This window comes from Temnothorax americanus, unplaced genomic scaffold (assembly GCF_048541705.1).
Source record: "Temnothorax americanus isolate GAGA-0224 unplaced genomic scaffold, ASM4854170v1 Scaffold9, whole genome shotgun sequence".
In the NCBI taxonomy this organism is placed as follows: domain Eukaryota; kingdom Metazoa; phylum Arthropoda; class Insecta; order Hymenoptera; family Formicidae; genus Temnothorax; species Temnothorax americanus.
This window is the reverse complement of record NW_027509812.1, coordinates 2,163,799-2,186,523: the sequence shown is the minus strand read 5'-3', so window position 1 is coordinate 2,186,523 and position 22,725 is coordinate 2,163,799. Positions and strand designations below refer to the sequence as shown.

Below are 22,725 nucleotides of genomic sequence, written 5' to 3'. Positions count from 1 at the left end.
TGGTCCATTGACTATACTCTCACACGTACACACACACACATCACCCTGTCTAGATACAAAGCTCGGGTGCGTTTAGAAGAAATCACAATTCGTTGAACGTCGGAGAGTTAGTTAAAGTGTACCTCGAATAGTCACCGTTGCACACTATAAATCAGCGTTGACTACTTGTCCCATTTTAGATAGGAGCTTTAAGCCTTTAAGCCTTTAAGGCAATGTTCTTCCTTTTCTTGAAAATCTTTATTCTCTTCAGTGTGCGTAATGGTGCGAATATTGTTCTCTCTCTTTCCTTCAAGAAATGTGCTCTGGCAATAGCTCCATAACGCGTGATATCGCGTGAACACGTTCCGCGAACGAGATACTAAGTGCGTTCCAAAGGGAGTATATACTGATGATAAAACTTTATGTTCGAGGAAATTTGAAATCGATTTTCCCACAGATAAACCGTATCCCGTCGCTCCTTAAGGTTTAACAATGCGCGCGCGACATTATTTTCTCTTCCTACACTTTTATTTTAACCGATCTAGTTGTTCTCGAGTTTCAATTAGAAAATCCTTTTAATCTTTTCAATCTTTTTTTTTTCAAGTGACTTCATTTTAGAGAGCAAATAGAATCAGAGATTTATGTCATAATCTGCGGATTTTCCTGATTAGAAAATCCGTTTTTTGTACGCAACGTAACTACGGTACGCTAACGTAGAGAAAACCATGTATTTTTTTCTTTCAGGTTCATTCATATTCCGCTTGAAATTTTCGCGCTTTCGAAGCTTTTTCCGTGGTGAGGCCGTGAGAGAATTCAGACGGTGATGTAGTAAGCCCGTGGTTTACCCCTTGACATGGTTGGACTGAAAAGGATTCCTGGTGTCGTCGGGCTAAATGACCAGGACGCCCACGAAGGCGGCGGAAACATACGTCATGACGCGTAGTATCCTTCGTGCCGTTTGCGACACTTTTCACGGGCGATATAGCAGAGTGCTATGGTAATCAAGATCGCTATGGTGATCCCCATGCCTATGCTGATCCAGATGATCTCTTCGTTTATACCACTGTAGCCCTTTCCTGAAACGAGCCTGGATTTATCTCGCATTTCTGCATGCATATATGTTACATTTAAATGTCAAATGGCATATTCCACCCTCGTGAGCGAGAAAACTTTTAGATAAACTTTTTGCATATATTATGCTATATATCGCAAAACCTTGTAAAATTTATTAAAAAACGAATCCCAATACATTGTTAATGTTTTGAGAAAAAAAATTATAACGATAACACATTTTCACAGTGACGTAAAGAGTGCACGTGTATCTCTATATTTACATAAATGACTCGCAAGCTTAATTGACAGGCTTAATCGACAGCGTGAAAGAGCGATTTGTAAAAGCTTTATTGACTTTATTCTCTCAGTACCTATATGTATTATTTCTAATTTTCCAATTTCCGCTCGAAACGGTTCATAAAAATAAGAAGACTCGCGCAAATCGCGTTTTCTGTCAATCTTTCATGCCTTTTAAGTTTTGATTATAAATATAATTTTGTGTTATTATATTAAAATATAATATACAAACCTTATAAAAGTATTGATATATATTTTTTTTTACAACTGCGTTCTATTCAATCAGAAATTTTACGTTTAATATCCGCCTTGTCTGTTTTTCCGCTATCTTTATAATTTGCCGCTATGAAATCTAGTTTTCCGCCTGTCGAGGCAAATACGTCTGTTTTATTTTGAAATAAATTCGTGGAAGATCGATTTAGGAAGGTTTAGAAAGCACAACGTAACTACGACATGTCCCACAACCGTTATACCGTTTAATAATATATATTTTAGAATAATTAGATTTAAAATCCTAATATGAAAATGTCAAAATCGCGATAGCTTCCGAGTTGTAAAATGATTGAAATTGTTGATCGTAGTGTCGCGTAAAATTGGCTTGTCCAGGTAAATAATTGCGCACATCCGCGTATCATTTATTATCGATTTTTATAATTTAAATTACATTGAGTTTTATTGCCTAACTGAATTTTACGTTAATTAATTTTTCACCCTTGCCTTGGCCGATTTATAATTTGCGTCAAAAAATTTACACTTGAATTCCATTTATAACTTTATATACCGTATATTGATTTTATCTACCATATGTATTCCATACCACGTATATGTATGTTGTATATATATTTATTCTGATTCTTTACATTTTACGTAAAGAGCACACATAATTATAAATAAAACTTTTTATCACGATTAATATATTATTTAAAGAGAGTTTTTATATTCAAATATAACGATCACACAGAGTAATCAACCGTTATTGACAAATAAATTGCTAGTATAGCTAATTTAATTGTCGCATGCAAATTATTTAATCCTTTCTCTTTAAACGGAAATTGATCTTTGTCGAAATAAGTTAACCGTCAATTTAGGCGTCGACTCTACGAAACGACGAGGGACGCGTAAAATATAGGGATCGATAATCCACGTACGTTGAAATTTAATATGTATGGGAAAGAAAAGAGAGAGAAAAATACTCGGTACAGTTATTTTGCGAAGTTTCAAATATTTCGTATTCAACGGTCTTCGCGGTTGTTTACGCACCGCGACGTACGGCGCGCCGCCCCTCCCCGCGCCGCGTCACACGTACTACGTACCCAATGCCACCGGCGCCGGGCGCGGCGCGGCATTCGCGCTCCAACGCTCGAGCAGGCGGGTAGCGGCGCCGCGGCGTCCCGGCGACCGGCGACCCCGGCGTACACACGTCGCGTTATCCCTAGAAACTCGACTACGGTAGGTACGACTACGACGAAGCTCCAAACGCGATTATTCTCTACAAATGCTTATTAATGGTGCGTCTCCACCTGAGAGTAAGAACTCTCGAGAGCAAAAAGAAAGAGAGAGAGAGAGATACTCTTGAGAGTCTCTTTCTCTTTCTCTCTTTTTGCTCTCGAGAGTTCTTACTCGCAGGTGGACACGCACCTTAAAGGATATCAATCGCGCGATCATTTAACTCTCACGATTAACGCGTATCCAGCCGACGCGACGGCTTGGTATCGAAGCAGATATTTGCGCGATTCGTTCATTTGGAGCAAGTACCAAGGCGACGGCGGACGGGAATCGTAAATTATCGTTGTTTCGTGGTAATACTTGCGGACGACAGCTATTTCTATAACGATGTTTCGAGTCGAATACGTTTCGCATATTGTACGTTGAATTTTATATACGAATCGAGACGAGATAATGGAAAAACCGTGATATACGCGATACATCGATTATGACGATTATTTATTACTAATGCGCGCGTTGTAAGATTTGTGCGTTCAGAATATGTCGCCCGTGAATTCGTGAATTTCGTTGGTATATTTTTTGGACGGTTGATCGCGTTTCGATCTGCCATTATATATAGTTGACTCGCGCCGTGTGCGACGTGCGGTCGATATTCCAAAGAGTTGTCAACTTCACTTTCGAACTTATCGGCCAATCTGGTCAATCGTTCACCGGATCGCCGCAGCTACGGAATGGAGGCTACGTCTCGGAGTCGAGCGACGACGCGACGCGACGCGACGCGACGCATTTAATCAGCATAAACGTAACTTTGATTAATCCTGTATCTAATATTTATTAACTACGCATCGGTAAGCTCGTCGTATGTATCGGCAGTTGCCAGTTTGTCACACCGCGTATCTCGCGAGATTTATTCATTCGAATTCGGTCACGTGAGCAACTGACAAAGCGTCGCGGTCGGCGTCAGCGTCAACCGTCGCGGATATTCGTTTCAGATTTGAAGTCGCGAGTTTATTCGCTTATTATGTTATAATTACAATACATAAGCGAAGTAAGAGTAATCGTCCTGAAATGGCTGAAACGCGATCGTGCGCTTCGTATCACTCAAGGCGCGGGAAATTTGGCGCAGCATCAGGTGTATCGTCGCCGCGGCTAGTGGCGCCTGAAGTTGGCCGTGCGATCTTCGAATTCGCTTTGCCGTTATGGGGTACGCCATTACGTTGATTCGCGAGACGTCGCGGGTGCCGCGAGCCGAGACTGCCGAGTGGCGATTGGACCGTAGTTTCGCGCTATTGTTCTCTTCACGCGTTATTCTCGCCGTCATCGTCAGAGTAACGAGTAAAAGTGCGCGTCGCGCGCGATTAGCGTCGGGAGGTGCCGCGTGCCGTGTAAAGTATATCGCGCGATTATCGTGATTAGGGTTCGCGCCGCGCGGTTGTAATTATCGTGTGATCGCAATGCCGGAATCTGAGAGGAGGAGGAGGCCTAGGAGGCATCGGGCAACGGCGCAGCGACCACGAGGTGAGGAATTTATCATTTTTATATATTTTTTCGGGATTAATCCTTCTTTTGTGATGTCTCGTTTAAAAATTACAAGATTTTTAAGTTATTTTAAATTATATGGTTTGTAATAATTTCGAAATTTTGTTTTATTTAATTGAAATATTAATTATATATATTATTATTTCGAGCGTTCTATAATTTGGATATATTTATATTTTACAGATCAACAACTGCAGCTTGCCGTTTGGGATATACACCATTACGTTAATTTGCGAGGCATCGCGGGTGCCGAGCGGGTCTTAATTCCGCGCTATTGTTTTCGTTTCGCGTTATTCTCGTCGTCGGAACCCTGTCGAAATAAAGTAACAAAGAACGCGTCGTGCGCGATTAGCGTCGGGAGTGCCGTGTAAAGTATCGCGCGATTATCGCCGCGCGATTAGTATGCGCGGGGTCGTAATTATCGTGTGTCGCGAGTGTTGTGATATCACAATGCCGAATCTCTGAGAGGAGGAGGAGGCCTAGGAGGCATCGGGTAACGGCGGAGCAACCACCAGGTAAGTAATTTATCATTTTTGTCAGTAATTAATTAGTTTTATATATTTTTTCGGGAATAATCTTTTTTTCGATATCTCATTTGAAAATTATAAGATGTTGAAGTTATATAGTTTTTAATAATTTGGAAATGATACAATTTTGTTTTTTTTTTAAATTAAAATATTAATTGTAATATATTAATTAATATTGAAATAATTTGGATATGTTTATATTTTACAGATCAACTTGGGTATACTGCAACTCCGCTACTGCGCATCGTGTCGGTGAGTAATAAATCATTTTTTATTAATATTGAGGCAATGGATCTGTGAAAATTATATTAGACATGAGAATTACGTTAGAAGATGTGTATAACATAAGATAAAAGATATCAGGAAAGTCATTAAAAAATTTTTAAAATTAGCCTTTGCTCTTGTAACACTGATTGACGTACAATTATTTAAATTTACATTGATAAGTACTGCAGCAATAAAATATGCCAAATTATTTATTTTTGTGAAATACTGGATAACTAAATTCTTAATTTGTTGTTGTTAATTATTTACTCATTCAAAAGGGAAATTGAAAATTCAAGTTTTGAGTTATTATAATAATATTATAAAGATATAGTTGATGAATTTCATAGATTTATTGCCTTAATTGAAATGGATAAACTATGACTGATTAAACATTTGATTCCGAATAATGTATAATTGTCTATCGATTTATTGTGCACACACAAAAATGCGTAATAGTAATAAATATCTAACATCGAAAAACTTTTTATTCCGATATCAGAAACATAATAATGAGATATGAAAATTCATAAAGACATCTATCGCGAAAATGTAAAATATTTATATCGTGGTATTAATTCTGCGAACAATCTGGTAATTATTTCACATTTTCACGTCATCTTTCGAGAATTATCAAACTTGACATATTGAACTTTACATATTATAATGAGAAACTGAACGAAGTTTATTTCGGCTAATGAGTTCTGTCTATTGATTTGTGTCTCTTAGTTTTGTCACGTCTTCTACCGCGTTTATCTCTCAGAGCCAAAAAATTGCACATCAATTAGTCGCGAATTAATATAAGCTAAAAATGGTACGTCCATAATAATACGACAATCATAAAGACTTAAAATAAGTAGCTGAAACTTAAGCATGCTGGTCTATAATTAATTGAATAGCGAATACAAGCGACGCTCGAAAAAATATCGCCATTCGATTTTACCCTGCAATTTTATTTGATTCTAAGATTGTCATCCAGTGTTGTTTTGTCATTGTTACTCGTTGCGAAAAAAGAGAGATAGAACGACTTATGAACGCTTGTTGGAAAACGCACATTATTACCTACTGCAAGAAAGTTGTTATTACACCGCAAACTCGTACGGTTTTTGTTTCCGCGTAATTTAACGCCTGTTACTTGACTATCGCGCTTAAAAGCGTTCTCTTGGATCATTACGGTAACGACGGCGAATCTTAAAGTTTAGTTGTCGACGAATTGTAGTTGCGTCGGTATTCGAACGGTGCTTAAAACTTAGTCTGAATTCGAACTACGTGACTTATAATGAAACTATAGCTGCGAAATGTTAGAATTCTGTAGGATATTTTTTATCTTTTTCCGCATTTTAAAACTTTAATTTTATTCTCGACAGAATAATGCATTTTCTTCGCACTGAGTAAATATATTCTACGCTCCTCTAAATTCTAACCATCATCGTGGTAAAAATAGAATGGATAGAACTTAAAACTCGATGCTGACGGTAATAAGCTAACTTTTCTCGCAAAGCTTTTTCTCTCTGTGCACAGAATTTTCCTGGAGTATAACAATACTCGCTTTTCAAACATGAACGACAAATTTAAAAAAAAAATTATGCTGTACAAGTAAAAAAAATTTGTTTTTTAGAATAGTTTTTTTTTAATATGGTAATATTTAATGTTAATGGTATATTGATATGAAAGAAATATGAAGAATGAATCACAAATGAAATGATGGATGCGATAAAAATCAATTATTCAGTGAAATTTACATAAAATCAATGTCTACATATGTAAAAGTGTTTGAAGCTATCTTCTAAAGCTATTGTAATTTCGACATTCTCTCTTCTGTTAGCAATCTCTATTCTTATTAACCTCTATTAGAATACATTATTAAAGTATTGTTTGTTATTTGTGAGACATCACATCATATTAAGTCTTAACTTTTCAATCTTGAATGTTCTTCGTGTATTGTTTCTGGATAATGATACTGTGCTTTTTGCCAAATTTTACTTAGCAAAAATATCAGTAAAATATTATTAAATATCAATTTTAACTTGAATAATTCTTTTTATCGATCAATTTTAGATATTATTTGTAAAATTATGATCGATAAACGAGACTTGCGCTGCTTCAATCTTCTTTGAGCCACGGTACTTACGAATATTGATATAAGTAATTTCAAAACGATATTCCACAAGGGAGTTTCTCGGAGGAAATTTAATCGCGAATAGTTACTGAAGATCGATGTAGAGAATTTTATTTGTAAATTATGAGAGGGCGGCTTTACTGGCGGTTAGCCCAGGGTCAACATTTTGATAAATTTCTCGCTGTGTCCGGTAAACATTAGCACAATTCTGGTCGCGTTATTGATTTCACCAACAATTTCATATGTCGCTGCCAAAAATGCGCTGTGGGTTTGACCATTTACGTATTGGGATCGTGTCATATATATATACGTGCGCAATTGTCTGACGTTAGAGTGGCGTAATAAAATCAAAACTCGATCCACATTTGAATCTTGTATATATTTGGTAAAGATAAATTTGAAACATTTATGTAAAGATAGATGAAAAATAATTTTTTACTTTTTTTTTTATAACAATCATGTAGAATATTGTAGAATAATATTTTGCGTAACCAAAGCACATTGGCAATCAATGCAGCAAAGCTTGTTCATCAGCAAAAATGAAGATAACATTTCAAACGAAGGCTAAGAATTTTGTATAAACGGTTCGATTATATATACGTATATAAAACACAATAAAAATAAAATTAATGTTAACATGTCACAAGAATTAAGAGGTAACATTAATATACACATTTCTTGTTTGCACGAAAGGATTTTAATTCACTCTCGGAAAAGAAAAAAAATTTTCTGTTAAGAATATGAACTTATTTTTCATATAATATCATGAACATAAAGTAAATTATACTGAGATTATGGAAAATTATTCGCTGCGTGATGCGCATCGTAAACGATCCATGGAAGAAAAATCCTCTCGGCGATTTGTTACATAATTACGCCACTGATTGCCAACAATGTATTATGCCACAATCATACCGAAGCAATTTTTATAACTTATTTACACCAATATCTATGGTACGTGTGATACATATGTGCTGTAAAACCAACACCAAAAAATTGCTTTGGTGCTAATGTGGCATATCCATTCATATGTACCTAATAGAACCATATCCACATCCATATTACCATTGTAGTGAGAGCTATAGATCCCAACTTTACCCGCGACCCGTCCACCACCCGGCATGATTGTATTTTTTCTTCTCGGGGTTCGTCACCTGAAAGGGAAATTCCCATACTTTATTACAGGCAAAGCCTTAAAACTAAAGACAATAAACATTCTTCTTCCTCACATTTTTAACTTTTTTATATTTTTTCATATAATCTCTTTTTACTATTCATTCGCTTTCTCTAGTACCTTTTCCCTTTATTATTATAAATCCTATTATCTTCTTTATAAGCGTAATATGATTTCTTTACGGAGATATAGCTCAGTTTATTAAGTTAATTAAGTCGAGGTTATAGAAGTATTATTGTAAAACATGAGCTTTACGTTATTTATAGCATTTAATTTTTCTAAAATCTTACAAGTTATACAGCTCCTTAAAATTTAGGTCTTTATAAAGTCTGCGCTCTAAGCAGTTAAAATGAAAATGTTCTCTACGTCAGATATTACGATGTATCGCATAGAAATATTGCATAATATGTATATATACATGGACATACAACTATTACAAGTCTGCTCTTCGTGTGAATATGAGTATAACAGTAACTGGAGCCGTATAATACTTTAAACTTCCAATTTTATCGACAACAATATTGCAGTCGTTAAATATTCGTCGTGCACACTTCGGCGCTGTTGAGCTCCATTTTGATGGAGGAAACGAGCGGAAGTCAGCGGAGTGACAAATCGAGCAAACGGCGAAGACTTTCACTTGCCGGTTTTTTCCTCTGTTCGATGTTGGATTTTTCCAACGAGAAAATTGTGATTCTCTTTCCAATTTGCACGAGTGATAGTAATACAATTTAAACTAAATTCTAGTTATATATATGTAGATATACTATATGTATCGCGAGAGAGAACAATTTAATATTTCATCAATTTCATCAAATTTTACGATTGTGAATGTACCTAAATGCATAAAATACGGTATAGAGTAATAAATAACGCCGATACTCGCAATAATATTGAATATTCCTCTGAGATAGCAAAAAGTTTATATAAATTATAAAAAATTATATGAAAAGTTAATTCATTCGATGAATGCAAATGCATGTATCTTCGAAGTTCCTCTTTTTACAGATATTTCAGAAATATCTATAAAATTAAACTGTTTGTAATTTAGGAAGAATATTTCATATTTTACAAGAAAAGCTAAAAAAATTGTGAATAAATGTTGCGTTAAAATATCAATATACATTAATTTTTAATTAGCGTATTTATATTTATCAGTTTATTGCATATTCAGATGACTAATGTCATAAAAGAATATATACACAGAGATAAATTAGAGATGATAAATTCTCTCCTATTTTTGATTTATTATTCTTTTTTATTTATTGCTTGCGATTATTTATTATTTATCTTACTCTCGAGAGTAAATGAATTGGAGAACATACATTTGCATATATTACTTTTTGCTATCGTTTTTTTTCGCGGCTGGCTGATGCCGTCATACGCACAAAGATACGAAGGGATATATAATCAAGGTTGGCAAGAGATTTTTGATTTCTTTGAATTTCTGTGGATATGTCACTCTCTGATTTCGAGCTTTTCGAAAAGGCTTTTGAAACGACCAAGTTTTGCGGCCCTGAGACGACCCGACGTCAGCATCGATCAAAGAATTTGCTCGTTAGCAGTACACCGATAGAAGTGAGTCTGCTATGTGAGAGGAAGGAAGGTGATCATTTCGTCATTCTCGTGTTTCTCATATGAAGGGGAGCATTAGCATTGATGTATACCTTAGAGACTCGAAAATAGGGTGCTTCACGCGCATCTCTTCAACCCCGCCTAATCGCCCAACATTTTCCTTTCGCGATCCGCATTCGGCCAAGCTGCAAAAAGAATTTATATATTATAAAACATTGCTTTATGTAATACGCGAATAGATTTGTGCTCTGAATCGAGCAAATACGGAATAACGGTAAGAATTATAGCAATAATATTCAAATGCATGAAAACATAATTATTATTTTAGAGCATCTATTGTATAATTCGGTCATTATTATGCAACTGTCGCATTACATCACGTTAATTAATTTATGGATATATGTACATATATGTAAATTTACATCTGGTATTTGTATACAATGAAATGTAAATATATATACATTACATATATTTTGAATGATATATTATATCCTTTTATCAGATAATAGAAGAAAAAGAATATCTCTCTCTCTCACACATAAAAGTTCTTTTATTAATATAATGAAAAAGAGAAAGACCCGATGTCAAATGTCACTATGATTCTTGCTTTTATACAAAATTAGAATCCACAATTGTACTGTAAAATATTTTTCTTCCGATTGCACCGAAATTCACCACTCTCTGATCTAAAGAATAAAGTGGAAGGTGTGATCGAGCGTTCTAATGCAATCTCGCGTTCTTTCAAGCCGAACACTTCTTTAAGCTCGCCAAAAGCTGCTTCACGGAGCAAAAAGATTATTGTTGATGACTCCTCGATTTGTGATTTCTACGATCGAAGGTTCTGTAAACACTTAATTGAAGAGGCAGATTTTTTTCTTTTATTGTTATTTGAAAAACAACGAGATTCAATCCTGGACATTTTTGTTTTTCTGCTCGCAGTAATATCAAGAAGATCACAAAAATTATACATATATTAATATAAAGAAAAATGATACATATAGTAATATATAAAAGAATCACCAAAAATACAAAATCTTCGTCGCTAAACTGTTTTAAGAATTATTTTTCTTAATAATCGATAAAAATGTTTGCGTAAACGTATAATAAAAGAGATCTTCCCGATTTACAAACTTTCTTTATGTTTTTAAAAATTTCAATGAGGAAAACTTACGGAGGCTGCGTGTAATTATCTATTTTTAATACCTATAAATATCGATAGCTTGTAAAAATAGTAAAGAGGAAAAATAGCATTATTTTCTAATCTATTTTATCTTGTATCTATGACGAACCTTTCACGAGTTTATTGCAAAGTAATTCTAATCTCGTCCAGAACTTGATATTTCTGACGTTTGACTAGCACAGACATCTCTCTCTCTCTTTCTCTCTCTCTTTGGTATTTCACCTTCAAATTCTAGAATCCGGGGTTTGCTTCGAAATGGCTATGCCATTCCAGAATTCAAGTTTCTTGAATTCTGGAATATGCGACTGAATTCAAAGCGCGCTCTTTTGCGTTAAATATGTAATTTTGCGCGCTGGGTCCACGATGTCACGAAATCCGTTGCCATGCACGGCATGATTACTCCCCGGGCACTTCTTAATAACGCTCTTCGGTTAAGTGAGATCAACAAGTTAGTTTCGTTACACGTCGCGTACACGCGTCGCTCTCGTATGCGCTCGAGAGGTCCTTTGTTTTGCACAATTAAAACGAGTCGCGTCGGCACACCAGGCCGGTATTCACAGGCTGTCCGACTGGGGACAGCAAGCTTTTGTCCCGTGGAGCGTTTTGTGCGACGACCACTACCGTCGAACAAGCAGTTGACACTGCTAGCTGCAACGCTGTATCCGGTCTAGCGTCGCGCTTTGACGCGTCCGCAATTAGGCGCGATGACATCCGCGTGCTTGTGGTTTATTAATTAACGATGGTGGCATTGTTTCTGGAAAGTGTGGTGCGGATTTAGTGGCGCGGTCGGCCGTGATGAAATTGCGAGTCTTGTGGTCTCTGCGACGGGAATTGCATCGAATATGGATGCTATTATCGCTTGGCCGTACATGACTGACGTCGAGTTTGCACGATTGTCTGTGAACATTATTAGCAGAGCCATTGAAACGTTTGCATAACTATCGAGCAAGTAATTATCGGGAAAATCAGGTTTTGGTCCGAAGTTATATGAAATTCTGGTATATGTATTCATAATTTCGGAGATTTGAGGAAATTGTGTTAATTTTACATTATACATTTATTTTTACATTATTTTATACAAAATATTATGGAAAATAATTTTAATGAAACGATCTCTTTCGTCATATTCTTAATCTAAATTTTAATATTATCATTTTAATGTAATAGTATTTTTAAATTATTTTTCTGTTTTTACAAGTCTCATTAGCATTTATCAGAGAAGCATCTTTGCTCGAAGCAATTACAAGTTTGATTATTATTTTGCGTTTAATACGAAGTTAGTTATTGAAACAGCGACCGCTCTCTAATTAGCAAAATTAGTGAAACTCCATTGCTCGAAGCTACGATCAATTTTTGCGTCTGTGTGAGTTTGTACGTCAGCGTATAGTTTATCCCGGCGAAGCGATAAGAACATATTTTGGTTGAAAATGGAGACAATACTTATTTACAATATTGCACAAAATAGCTATAATAGTTTGTTGAAGATTTATTATCATGTCGCGGCATTTATGCCTTTAAGAGCATGCTAGTGATTGCGCATAAAGATCTATTAAACTTTTCCGCGTATTATTCTTTTTACAAGAAAAATATTTTTCGTAAGCGGACATCATTCGCTTACTAATCAAATATTGTTCTCAATAGACATGTTAATTATCAATTTGAGATGGGTAAGATTGTTTCTAAAGCCTAAAGTTCAATTAAACGGACACAATTAACCCAAGCAGCATTTCTCTTTATACATCAAAGCATTCGCTCCGGACTTATTTTATGTCTTGACTACTATTATCAAAGGCTTCAATAACTAACGTTGTTATTACCACTGAGCTTTACCACGTTTATCTTTCGCAACTTTTGCTTTATACATACAGCTGCATTTTGCTGAGATTTAATATTTGCATAAGTTTCAAAATAAATTCACACAATTTCATATAATGAAAGATCTATCGGAATACAGTGGGATTTTCACATAGTTTTGTATAACGCTAACAATAACTGTTCTTAATCTCTCGCTGTGATTCGGTTGCCGATACATAAATGTCAGATGCATGAATTATACAGTACTGTACTTTTCGCACTATCGAATCTATAAATACGCAATGTTTGCGAAAGATATAGGTATCTGTATCTCAGAAATAGCATGGACAGTGTTGTGTTTTTTTAGGACAATTCGACAGTTGTCCTATCCGTAATTATACGGCAGTCTATGGGCTTTTCAACGCTATCAAGACACAAAGAGAAGGCGAGAGTCTTTGTTTTCGTAAAGATGCACGTCGTTAATGAGTGAACAGTACGCGGTTGTCTCTGCACGGCGGAGGATACCGCTTTTGTTTGCTGCTCGCTCACTGCGTGCCCTCGCTAATGCAATCGACAAAGCGCCTCATGTTATTGTTCCTCTCGTCAACGTCATTGTCAATGATGAACGGCACGGCTATTCACAATTTCTATTAGCACCGTATCTGCTTCTGCGTGATTGACCGAGTGCGATACTTCACCGAAACTGCGATTTTGCATCGCTTAATTCTCTAGTGCTAGTGAACGCGAATTTTATCGAAGATTTCGTAAAACAATTAAAAAGTTCATTCTATGCGTTAGAAAGATTACCAATCCCTTTAGGAAAATCAATTTTAGACTTTTTTATTTGTTTTAATTAAAAACCACGTTGAAAAAAAAAATATATATATATATATATATATATATATAATTTGTTTGTTATAAGGACTACATCAGGTTCTTATTTTCCTCGTAATTAGATTTTGCACATAAATGTATGTATATATACGACGCTGCATCCGATGGCCGCGTTTTCCGTATTTAAAATCGTACACACATATAGATAAGAAGGCGAACCCTTCGAGGAGCCGAAGACAATCTTAGCACTTAGTTAATGATAAACCAAAATCTTTGACGATCCTATTAAATCGTCAGTATTACCGAAATTTGGTCGTTATAATGGCGTGATACAGCAATTGGAAAATTTCCGCTTATACTCTATAGTGTAGTCAATTTTGATATTTATCTTTTAGAGTGAATTATAATAATTCTCTCGATACTTTTCTCTATGTTAGACCGTTAAGATAGGTCACGCGATGTCGATATCTGATAGTAATAATGGTGTGATACGGTAATTGGAAAATTTCCGCTTATATCAGCTTTCATATTTCTTTTCGAGTGAATTAGCAGTAATTGTCTCAATACCATTATCCACGTTGGACCATTAACGGAGACTGCATATACCTACATATACCTCCATATACCGATAAAAACTTTTTCCAATATCGTGTTTGTCATATATAAGTGTCACTCACGGTATATAGGCATATGTATAGAAACCTCAATAATTCGGTTCATTTTTACACGGAGCTGTTCTGAAACTTTAGTGGTTCATACGTCCGTTTTGCGAATATGCGATACCAAAGCTCCAGTGGTGCAGTGCCATGAAATTCGTCGAAAAAAGTTCGGCAAAGAGATTTAATTTTGCTTGACTGAGAAACATTTTCGTGACCAGAACTTTACGTTGTGCTAATATTTATTTCAATTTCCAATTTCAATTTATAGATTGCTTTATTGATTCATTATATTTTCTTTTGCCGTCAAAAAATATATATTTATTTATTGATACCTCGCTAAAATGCAATAAAGTTTAATCTTGATTTACGCGATAAAATTGAAATGTTACAGGAAAATTTGATATTATTTTTTGATGCGAGAGAAAAATAAATTAAAAATTGTCACACGGGTCTGACGTTTTTTTAAATTCACACAGTACATTGCATGTGGATTAGTTTGCGATAATATTGAATGTCTAGCGCAGCGTAGTTTTTAACTAAATATGTCTCTCATTTTACTAAAAGCAGACCGAGAAATTATGAAATTAAATAACAGCATCCGATATCTAATAGACTCTACTACATAAATGCGGTATATGCAATTAAAACAAAAAGTACGCGTGAAGTTATCTGAGGCATCAAAAAATAATCCCATCGGTAATATTACGAAAGTTGGTAATAAAATTAAAAACTAGAATATATTAATTATTTCTCGTGCGCGCGGAAAAAAATTATCAAACTTTAGAACGTCTATACGCTCGTGTAAAACTCATTTAAAAGCATAAATGATTCGCGATAAGATTGAGTAATATCACGAAAGACATTCGCGCGGTTAAAAGCGGCGCGCTATTATTTAAAAAGATGTTAAATCATCAGAGAATAAATAATTATTGAAAATAATGAGATACTCTTGACGTCAGAAGGCGTTATCTTATCTTACATATTTTTAGTAATTATTCCGTCTCACGGCGGCCACGCCCTGTTCACCTTTAGTAATCTTTGCTTTCCTTTTTCGCGGAATGTCTATTTTTATCGCACTGAGAGGGGAAGTTTTACCCGGCCGACGCCGACGTCGAGCGTCGAGCTAAAAATGGTGTAGCGTGGCGTCGCTTGACGGAGGTCAAATCCACGGATTTGCACAGATCGATGAAAATTCAGAAACGAGGCGTTGTCTCTCTATAGGTTCCGGGCAGTTCCGGGCAAACTGACGACGACTTTACCGCGAATATACGCGCATTACAGGCTGAAATTACAGGCGTATCGTTGGCCGGTGCCGATGAGTCGATCAACCGAGTCGGAAATTCGCCGGAAATACCATTACCCTCCGATTTCTCTGTCCACCCACCCTTGCTTGTCATGTCGTTCGCGCGTTCTACACTCTCATTAAACAGCTCCACGAGCGACTTAGATTGGCGATTTCTTAATGCTCACGTATCCTTTTACCTCGATAAATCAAATAATAGCCACGTAACGAAAACTATAATATGTAATCCTCATCGGACGTCAGTGTCAATTTGACCCTTTTTTGAAATTGATCCCTTTGATCTCTTTTGACCTCTTTTTGTCACTCTAACCTAATAATGGTATTGGAATACATGAAATTACAATATAAATCATTATTTTGTCCAAATTTTACAGATAAAAACCCTTCAATTTGGGTTTCGATTTATCTGCAGTGTTGAACTGACCCTAACATCGGATTTGAGTCTTGAAATGAACGTTCGATGAGAGTTAATTAACTTCGTACAACGACAATATTTAATTGGTTTCCACAAAGCTCAATATTGCCAGAGAATTATTGTACATAGACTTATTAATTCGACGGCTAAAACGGAATATTAATATTTGCGAATCTATAAAGAGAATCTGTATTGAATTAAGTAAGAAATTTTTATCCGAGATTTCTAATTATAAAAATTTAATCGTTATTAGTATTTATTAGATCGTTCTTGTTATGTTTTGGTTATCTTTGTAAAATCTTTATCAAATAGAGTTGTGTAATACAGAAAAACTTATGTAATGGAAAACTTAAAATTCTACCAGAATTGCGTCTTTAACGTATATTGGATTCTAAAATTCCAGAGGTGACAGGCCTGCGAATAACTTGCTATAAACGTTGGCCTATCAGAATACAGTTGCTAGTATTGTCTCCATCAGGGTGCAGACATTCAGACTTTTATGCGCGTTCTCTCCGGATCTCTTTTTCCGGAGTGTTGTTCAGCCTTAACAGGATAAAATATCGGTATCGTATACAGCTTCGAGGAAATTACGCAAAATCTTAATCGTAAATTTTATTTATCCAATTGTCGCAGTTTTAATTTATTCAAAAATTCTTGCCGCAAAAAATAAGTTATTGGACATGTTATTGAACAATTATTAACAAGCTTCTCTCGAGATGATAAAAAGCATCGATAATGAATATCCACGTCATTAATAATTCAATTAAAATCATTAACTAACATTATCATTAATAATTCGTCAAACAATTTTTAGATTTAACAATTTTGACAGCTTAACAATTTTGATAGGAGGTGAGTGAATGATTAATTATGTCTGCCGTGAGAAGCCGTACGTGAAATGTATATTGCAAAATAATGAAAAAGTAGCACTCATTCGACATAATTTTTTATTTATGAAGGAAGTAATGACTTAATGAGAAACGGAGTCAAAATCACGTCAAGTGGATATCTTTTGATGGGCAAAAGGGAGTCAAGGTTGTTCCGAACAGATCGATCCATCTTGATCGGATGGAGGATGGACTGTATTCGCGCCAAATGGATCGTTCCACTACTTGATCGGACAAGAGTCTGGCGACTGTGCGCCAAGTAGATCGCATAGTTTCAGTCAGACAAAGGGAGCTACATATATCACGCAGTAGTAGCACGCCTTTTAGTCAGACCTCTTAGCGATAAACACCAGAAACAGCGACTGTTGTACTTTCGCCACGCGCGTTCCACAGTTACCGAATGGATTAAAATATTATATGAATCCATAAACTCGATTTTTGAAAAATATTTCAATCTAAATAATTGTTTTTTCAAATGCAAAATTTTCATAACTCGTCAATGCTGTCGTTTGCTTGCCGCTTAATATAAATGTCAATTTCATGAAATCCTTTGCGGATTAAAATACGTAAATAGGGTATTCCAGAATGGCTCAGTCCACTTTGGAATTCATTACCGTGCACAATTTTTATAATTTATGAGACAATTTTCATAATTGTGCAATCCGCACATGGATGTAATTGAAAATTAATATTTATTTCCGAGTTATTTGACGTCAGCGTACGATGTCAGCGACAGAAAAATCGGCACATAAAAGCTCGTTGAAATTAACTTTGCAGTTATATAGTGCTCCATATGATAAAAAATAAACCGATATCGACCGTGGTAGCAGCCAATTCGACAATCCGCGGTTGTCGGAATTATCGTATGTCTTACTAATAAAATATGCTTATTCTCCATTGAATTTTACTATACTATGTGCTCGTATATCGCGTTTTACGACTCAAGATAAAACGTAAAAATTTGTTACAGCGCCGTTAACACAAGTATTGACGTCGATCCTCTTTTTGCTCATTATAATTAAAATGTTAATATAAAGTTTAAACGTTAAATCCGTATTCGCGTGTTATTTTAATTTAACGCTGAATGTCTCGTATCGCCATTTATATATTTTTATAGTCTGCTGTATTTAGAAAACTTATGATATATAAACTAGACGAGAAGCGACACCAGGAGCCCTCACATCACATTATCGGGCCAATTCGAGATCGCGGACGAAGCGATCTATATCTGGCTGCCTCTTTGATATAACCCCGAACATATTCGCCTCTACTACTCTCGTAGCGTCCCTCTCTCGCGGTTTCTCAAATAGATCCTTGACGAGTCAAGTCGCAAGACGATCATCGAGTTTTCCAACATGTCAAAACACAATACAGTTGAGCAGACGCGTAGTACATACAGCTTCGACTGAAATATAGCCACTATCTATACCACTGTCATAAGAATAAAGATATCTATCTTATTGCTCCTGTGTATATGTAGAGAAAGAAAGATCAATTGTAGACTATTAAAGGATTAGAAAGCATAGCGAATTTTATTAATCACATACTGAATGAGATGCATATTCCTCGAATTTTTCTTGTTTTGTTAAATTAATTATTGACGAATTAAATTAACTATTGACATCTGAATATATACAATTCACAATAATTTTCGATTATATTTTATATAAATATTGCTCGATATTGCTAAAAAATTGTACCATAATCCATAGCAGAGATCGTGTTGAGATAATCTCTAACGTTTCATACAGATAATAAATGCATCAGAGTTTCAAGTATTTAATCTTTTTCATAATCAGAGAATATTCATGACACGTAAATTTCTTGCACGCGACCTGAGTTCTCGAGTTTCCTCTATTGTGTAGCGAGAGAAATATTGCTAACATAAATAATGGATTATACAACAACAGCTAGATAGCAAACGGAGAAAATTTTACATATAAATGCTTAGCACGATCAATGTAGCACGTATATATGAAAGCGATTATTATTTCAGATTTATTAATTTGTTAAATCATTCTCATTGCTTCAAGTTTTCTACGATTTAGCGATTCTATGAAGAAAAATTCGTATTCAGAAATAACGAGTCGTTTCAGGTGCTTCAATATAAGCTTTATATACATTCGTTAAATCGATATTTTTGTGAAATCCGATATCGGTAGCTTCAATGACCTCATATGAACCGGCATAACCTGGGATTATCTGGGAATATCTCTCACGGCGTAGTACAGTATAAGCGAATAATTAATGCTCAACGCAAGATCGATCATCTTGTCCTAGTTACTAATTTAATATCGCCGAGATCTAACGTGCAGGATCTCGGGGTTATCGTCGTGAATCGATTGCGACCTGGGGTGTTCACCGTATATCCGGCCGCGGCGTTTGCTACTATACAAAGGGTGAGGGAGTAACGAACCATTTCGGTTGCTCAAGCGCGGGAGACGAGCTCTAGGATTTGAGATTGCTGGATCGAGCAAGTACTGTGTCCTCGGGCGATTCTGGCGTGTTTGGGCAGCTCAGGAACTGGACGATCCTCGAGTGACGTGGGAGGGATGTGGCGCGCCACGAGGTGCTGGGGTCACGGTACAGCGGTCCAGCCGACGCTACGTGAGCCTGTGGACGCGGGTTGAACGCGATGCCGACTGAACGCCCGCGCCCCGGTGCCGCGCGGCCGTTATCGTTGCTCTGACGACGGCGCCCGAAGCTGAACGGACCACGTAGATAGGGTGGCTGCCGAGCGACTGCCACGGGGTGTGATAGAGAAACCGCGAGAGAGGGACGCTATACGAGAGTTCTACTGGTAGGGGCGAATGTGTTCGGAGAGAGAGAAAATTATTGGCTGGGAGAAGGGAGCAGCGAAGGAGAGAAGTGGCCCAGGGTGAAGGCTGACGGTGAGGAGAAGGGTAGCGAGGTGGGGAAGGTGCGTGAAAGGATGGTAGGGAGCGAGGAGTGAGCAAGAGAGGAACCATGCGTAAGCAAGGGTGAACGCGCGATCAAAGGCGCAGGACAGATAATTATTAATAACATTTTTGACGTTAATAATTTTGAGAGTGCTTTAATTAAGAGAACAATTTAATTTATTCTACAACGGCGAATGAAAGTTTATATTTTTTACTTTCTATCATTTTAATACTGATAAATTAAGTAATACTGATAATTTAACTTTTCTTCTTAAGTTTTTGTCATAAACTGAATTTTTCTAGTTGTATTAAATTTCGTAATCTTCTTGACTATCGATAAATTGTCCTAAATTTTTGAATCTTGAAAAATCACGCAATACAGGTAATTGTATATTTGCATATGTATCTCCCAATATCGACGCCTATGGAGAGTGAACAACGATCGAAAAGAGAAAGAGAATAAAATGAACGAAGAGAGGTGATAAAAGAGAAGGATCGAGCATTACACATACATGCAAAAGGGAGGCGGAAAGAGACAGATAAGTGGAATGCTAGCATTAACCAGAAAGAGACGGTCACGGGAAAGCGAGATGCGACTGTTGGCCGGGAGTAAAGGCAGATCAGAGAGAAAGAGACTAGAATAGAAGAGAGGTAACACTAGCGCATACTTGTATCCGGCGGATACTGCAACCGCGAGCAGGACAGAACTAGAAATGCGCGTATGAGCGACAAAGGCACGAAGAATAGAAGAAAAGGAGGGCGAAAAATCGGAACGTGGTTGAAACAAGGACGATAATATTTTGATCGAGGAAACGACAATGAGATACTGGGTGAAGTTAAGCTAGACAAAGATTGGAAGTATGGGCCGAATGATAGAAAGAAGAAGAACGTAAAAGAGAAAAGGGAAGAAAAGGATAAAACTAACGAAAAAATGGAAATGAAAAATATATGAAAAGCACAAGCGAGAGAGATAGCCGTAGCTAAGTCTTATAGAAAGCGGGATACATTCAAGCGTGTGCGTGGGTTCCAGAGGGAGAACACCACACGAGCACGATCTTGTGGAATAAGAGGGCGGATCGAGAGAAAGAGGGGATGAAAGTACTAAAGTGGGGAAAGGCGGAGAGGTGAGTGAGACGGGAAACGCACGGGACAGAAAGACGGGTCTACGTAGGTAGGAAAATGTAAGAGTTTAATGTGAAGGGAAGTCAGGGAAGAGAACAGGAGCGCAACTCTACGTGTGCGATAAAAAGAGAAAGAGAGGATACGTGACACCTCTGAATGATATAGGTGTGAACAAAGCAAGAAAATTTGAGAGCGAGAAAAGGTAAAAAGAAAAATTCGAGAGAACGGGAATGATATGGACGGTAGGAAATACACACGGAGAGTGAAATGACCAGTGCAGAGAGAAGTACGAAAAGGGTGGAAACCAAGGGATGAGAATAACGAGGGATACAGCGCTCTATCGAGCGGACAGTGGACCGCGAGGGGTGGGCGGATCCGTGTCTCGTATGTGGAGAGGCAAGAGGCCTCGTTTTTGTTTCTCGTAGATACGCGCGAAGGGATGCCCGAGGGGAACGAATTCAAGGGAGTATGTAAGTAAGTATGTATAATCGACGCGAAAAGTATCGGGACAGGTGAATTAATCGATAGAGCGACGTGAATGGGGGTTTGCCGTGGCAGGATTTTCTATCCTTAAGATTGATGGGACTTTTTTCTACGTTTACTTCTTGCTGTCCAGAAATATCAATGCATAGGTTTACGTAAAATTAATAAATACAAATTATAAAATACGGTTTTAAATAATGATTTATTACAGGTTTTTTCACTTTATTAGAAGTAGCTGTAATTACTGAAAAGAATATTATTTTACTTTCCTATTATTTTATATTATATTAAAATATAAATACAGTATACACAAATTGCAGAATAAGTATATAGATATAAATAATTATGTGGAAATGTAATAATGTAATAAATTTTTCATTATTATGTTGCTATTATTGTGAAACACATTAAACCGTATAATTAAATAACAAAATATATTTTAAACAAGAATAATAACTCGAAGCGTGTAATAAATATCTGGTAATAAAAAATAGGTCTTTCACTGTGTATCATATGATCGGCATATATCAGGTTCTAAAGATTTTTACCGAGGTATAATATTTTTGTCAGGGCGGATAGTTACATGCCGTTTTGCTATCTGATGTCGGAGATTGTAAAATGGAATCTATCTGGCATAAATCCTGTTCCAATTCCATGGCTGTTCGTATCATAACAAAGTTTCATCCGTTCGTGCTTTTTATTATGCGCGGAGGGATACAAGGGCCTGTAAAATTCGCAATTTGATTTCTAGATTTACGACGGCCGTACGGCGCATTGAGATCAATGGTAATGCTTACACAAGAAAAATCCTATTAAAGACATTAGTACATGCAAGATTTATTTTCCTCTTTATTCATCGATGATATTTTACTGTGAAATACCTCGTATCTATGCATTATTCCGAATAGCGCGTCAATTGCATCGGGAACATTGAGTAAATATCACAGATGTTTGTAATAGAACATTTTTCTATCAATATTCACTATCATGGAGATCTCCGAGCGTTATAAAATATTTGCGATTTATTTTATACTTTGTGAGATATTTTTTAATTGCATAAATCATCAATTTGTAGTTCCTACACATGTAATTATCTTTTTCAAAAGTTTTGCTAACGCAGTTTTAATTTGTTAATTTTGTTAAGCTAGAACATTTTGCATTATAAGTATAGAACTTCT

At 36.3% G+C, this 22,725-nt stretch overlaps 2 protein-coding genes across 3 annotated transcripts in view; one reads left to right on the top strand and one right to left on the bottom strand.

The window, feature by feature from the left end:
• Positions 1 to 909: 909 nt before the first annotated feature.
• LOC143908055 (uncharacterized) lies at positions 910 to 19,794 on the bottom strand. Of its 2 annotated transcripts, none has more exons than XM_077425327.1 (4): positions 19,459 to 19,794; positions 10,063 to 10,155; positions 8,260 to 8,378; positions 910 to 1,055 (listed from the first exon to the last, which is right to left on the bottom strand). In XM_077425327.1, the coding sequence occupies exons 3-4, from the start codon at positions 8,345 to 8,347 to the stop codon at positions 910 to 912; spliced, it is 234 nt and encodes a 77-aa protein (XP_077281453.1). In that variant the 5' UTR covers positions 8,348 to 8,378; positions 10,063 to 10,155; positions 19,459 to 19,794. The 2 variants fall into 2 exon arrangements, with proteins under 2 accessions (XP_077281453.1, XP_077281454.1); XM_077425328.1 differs by having other exon boundaries at positions 8,290 to 8,378.
• Nompa (no mechanoreceptor potential A) overlaps positions 999 to 22,725 on the top strand; it is a 243,128-nt gene continuing 221,401 nt past the window's right edge. The window contains exons 1-3 of the mRNA XM_077425292.1: positions 999 to 4,293; positions 4,498 to 4,829; positions 5,050 to 5,093. The gene's annotated coding sequence lies outside the window, so the exon portion shown is untranslated. The remainder of the gene's footprint in view (positions 4,294 to 4,497; positions 4,830 to 5,049; positions 5,094 to 22,725) is intronic.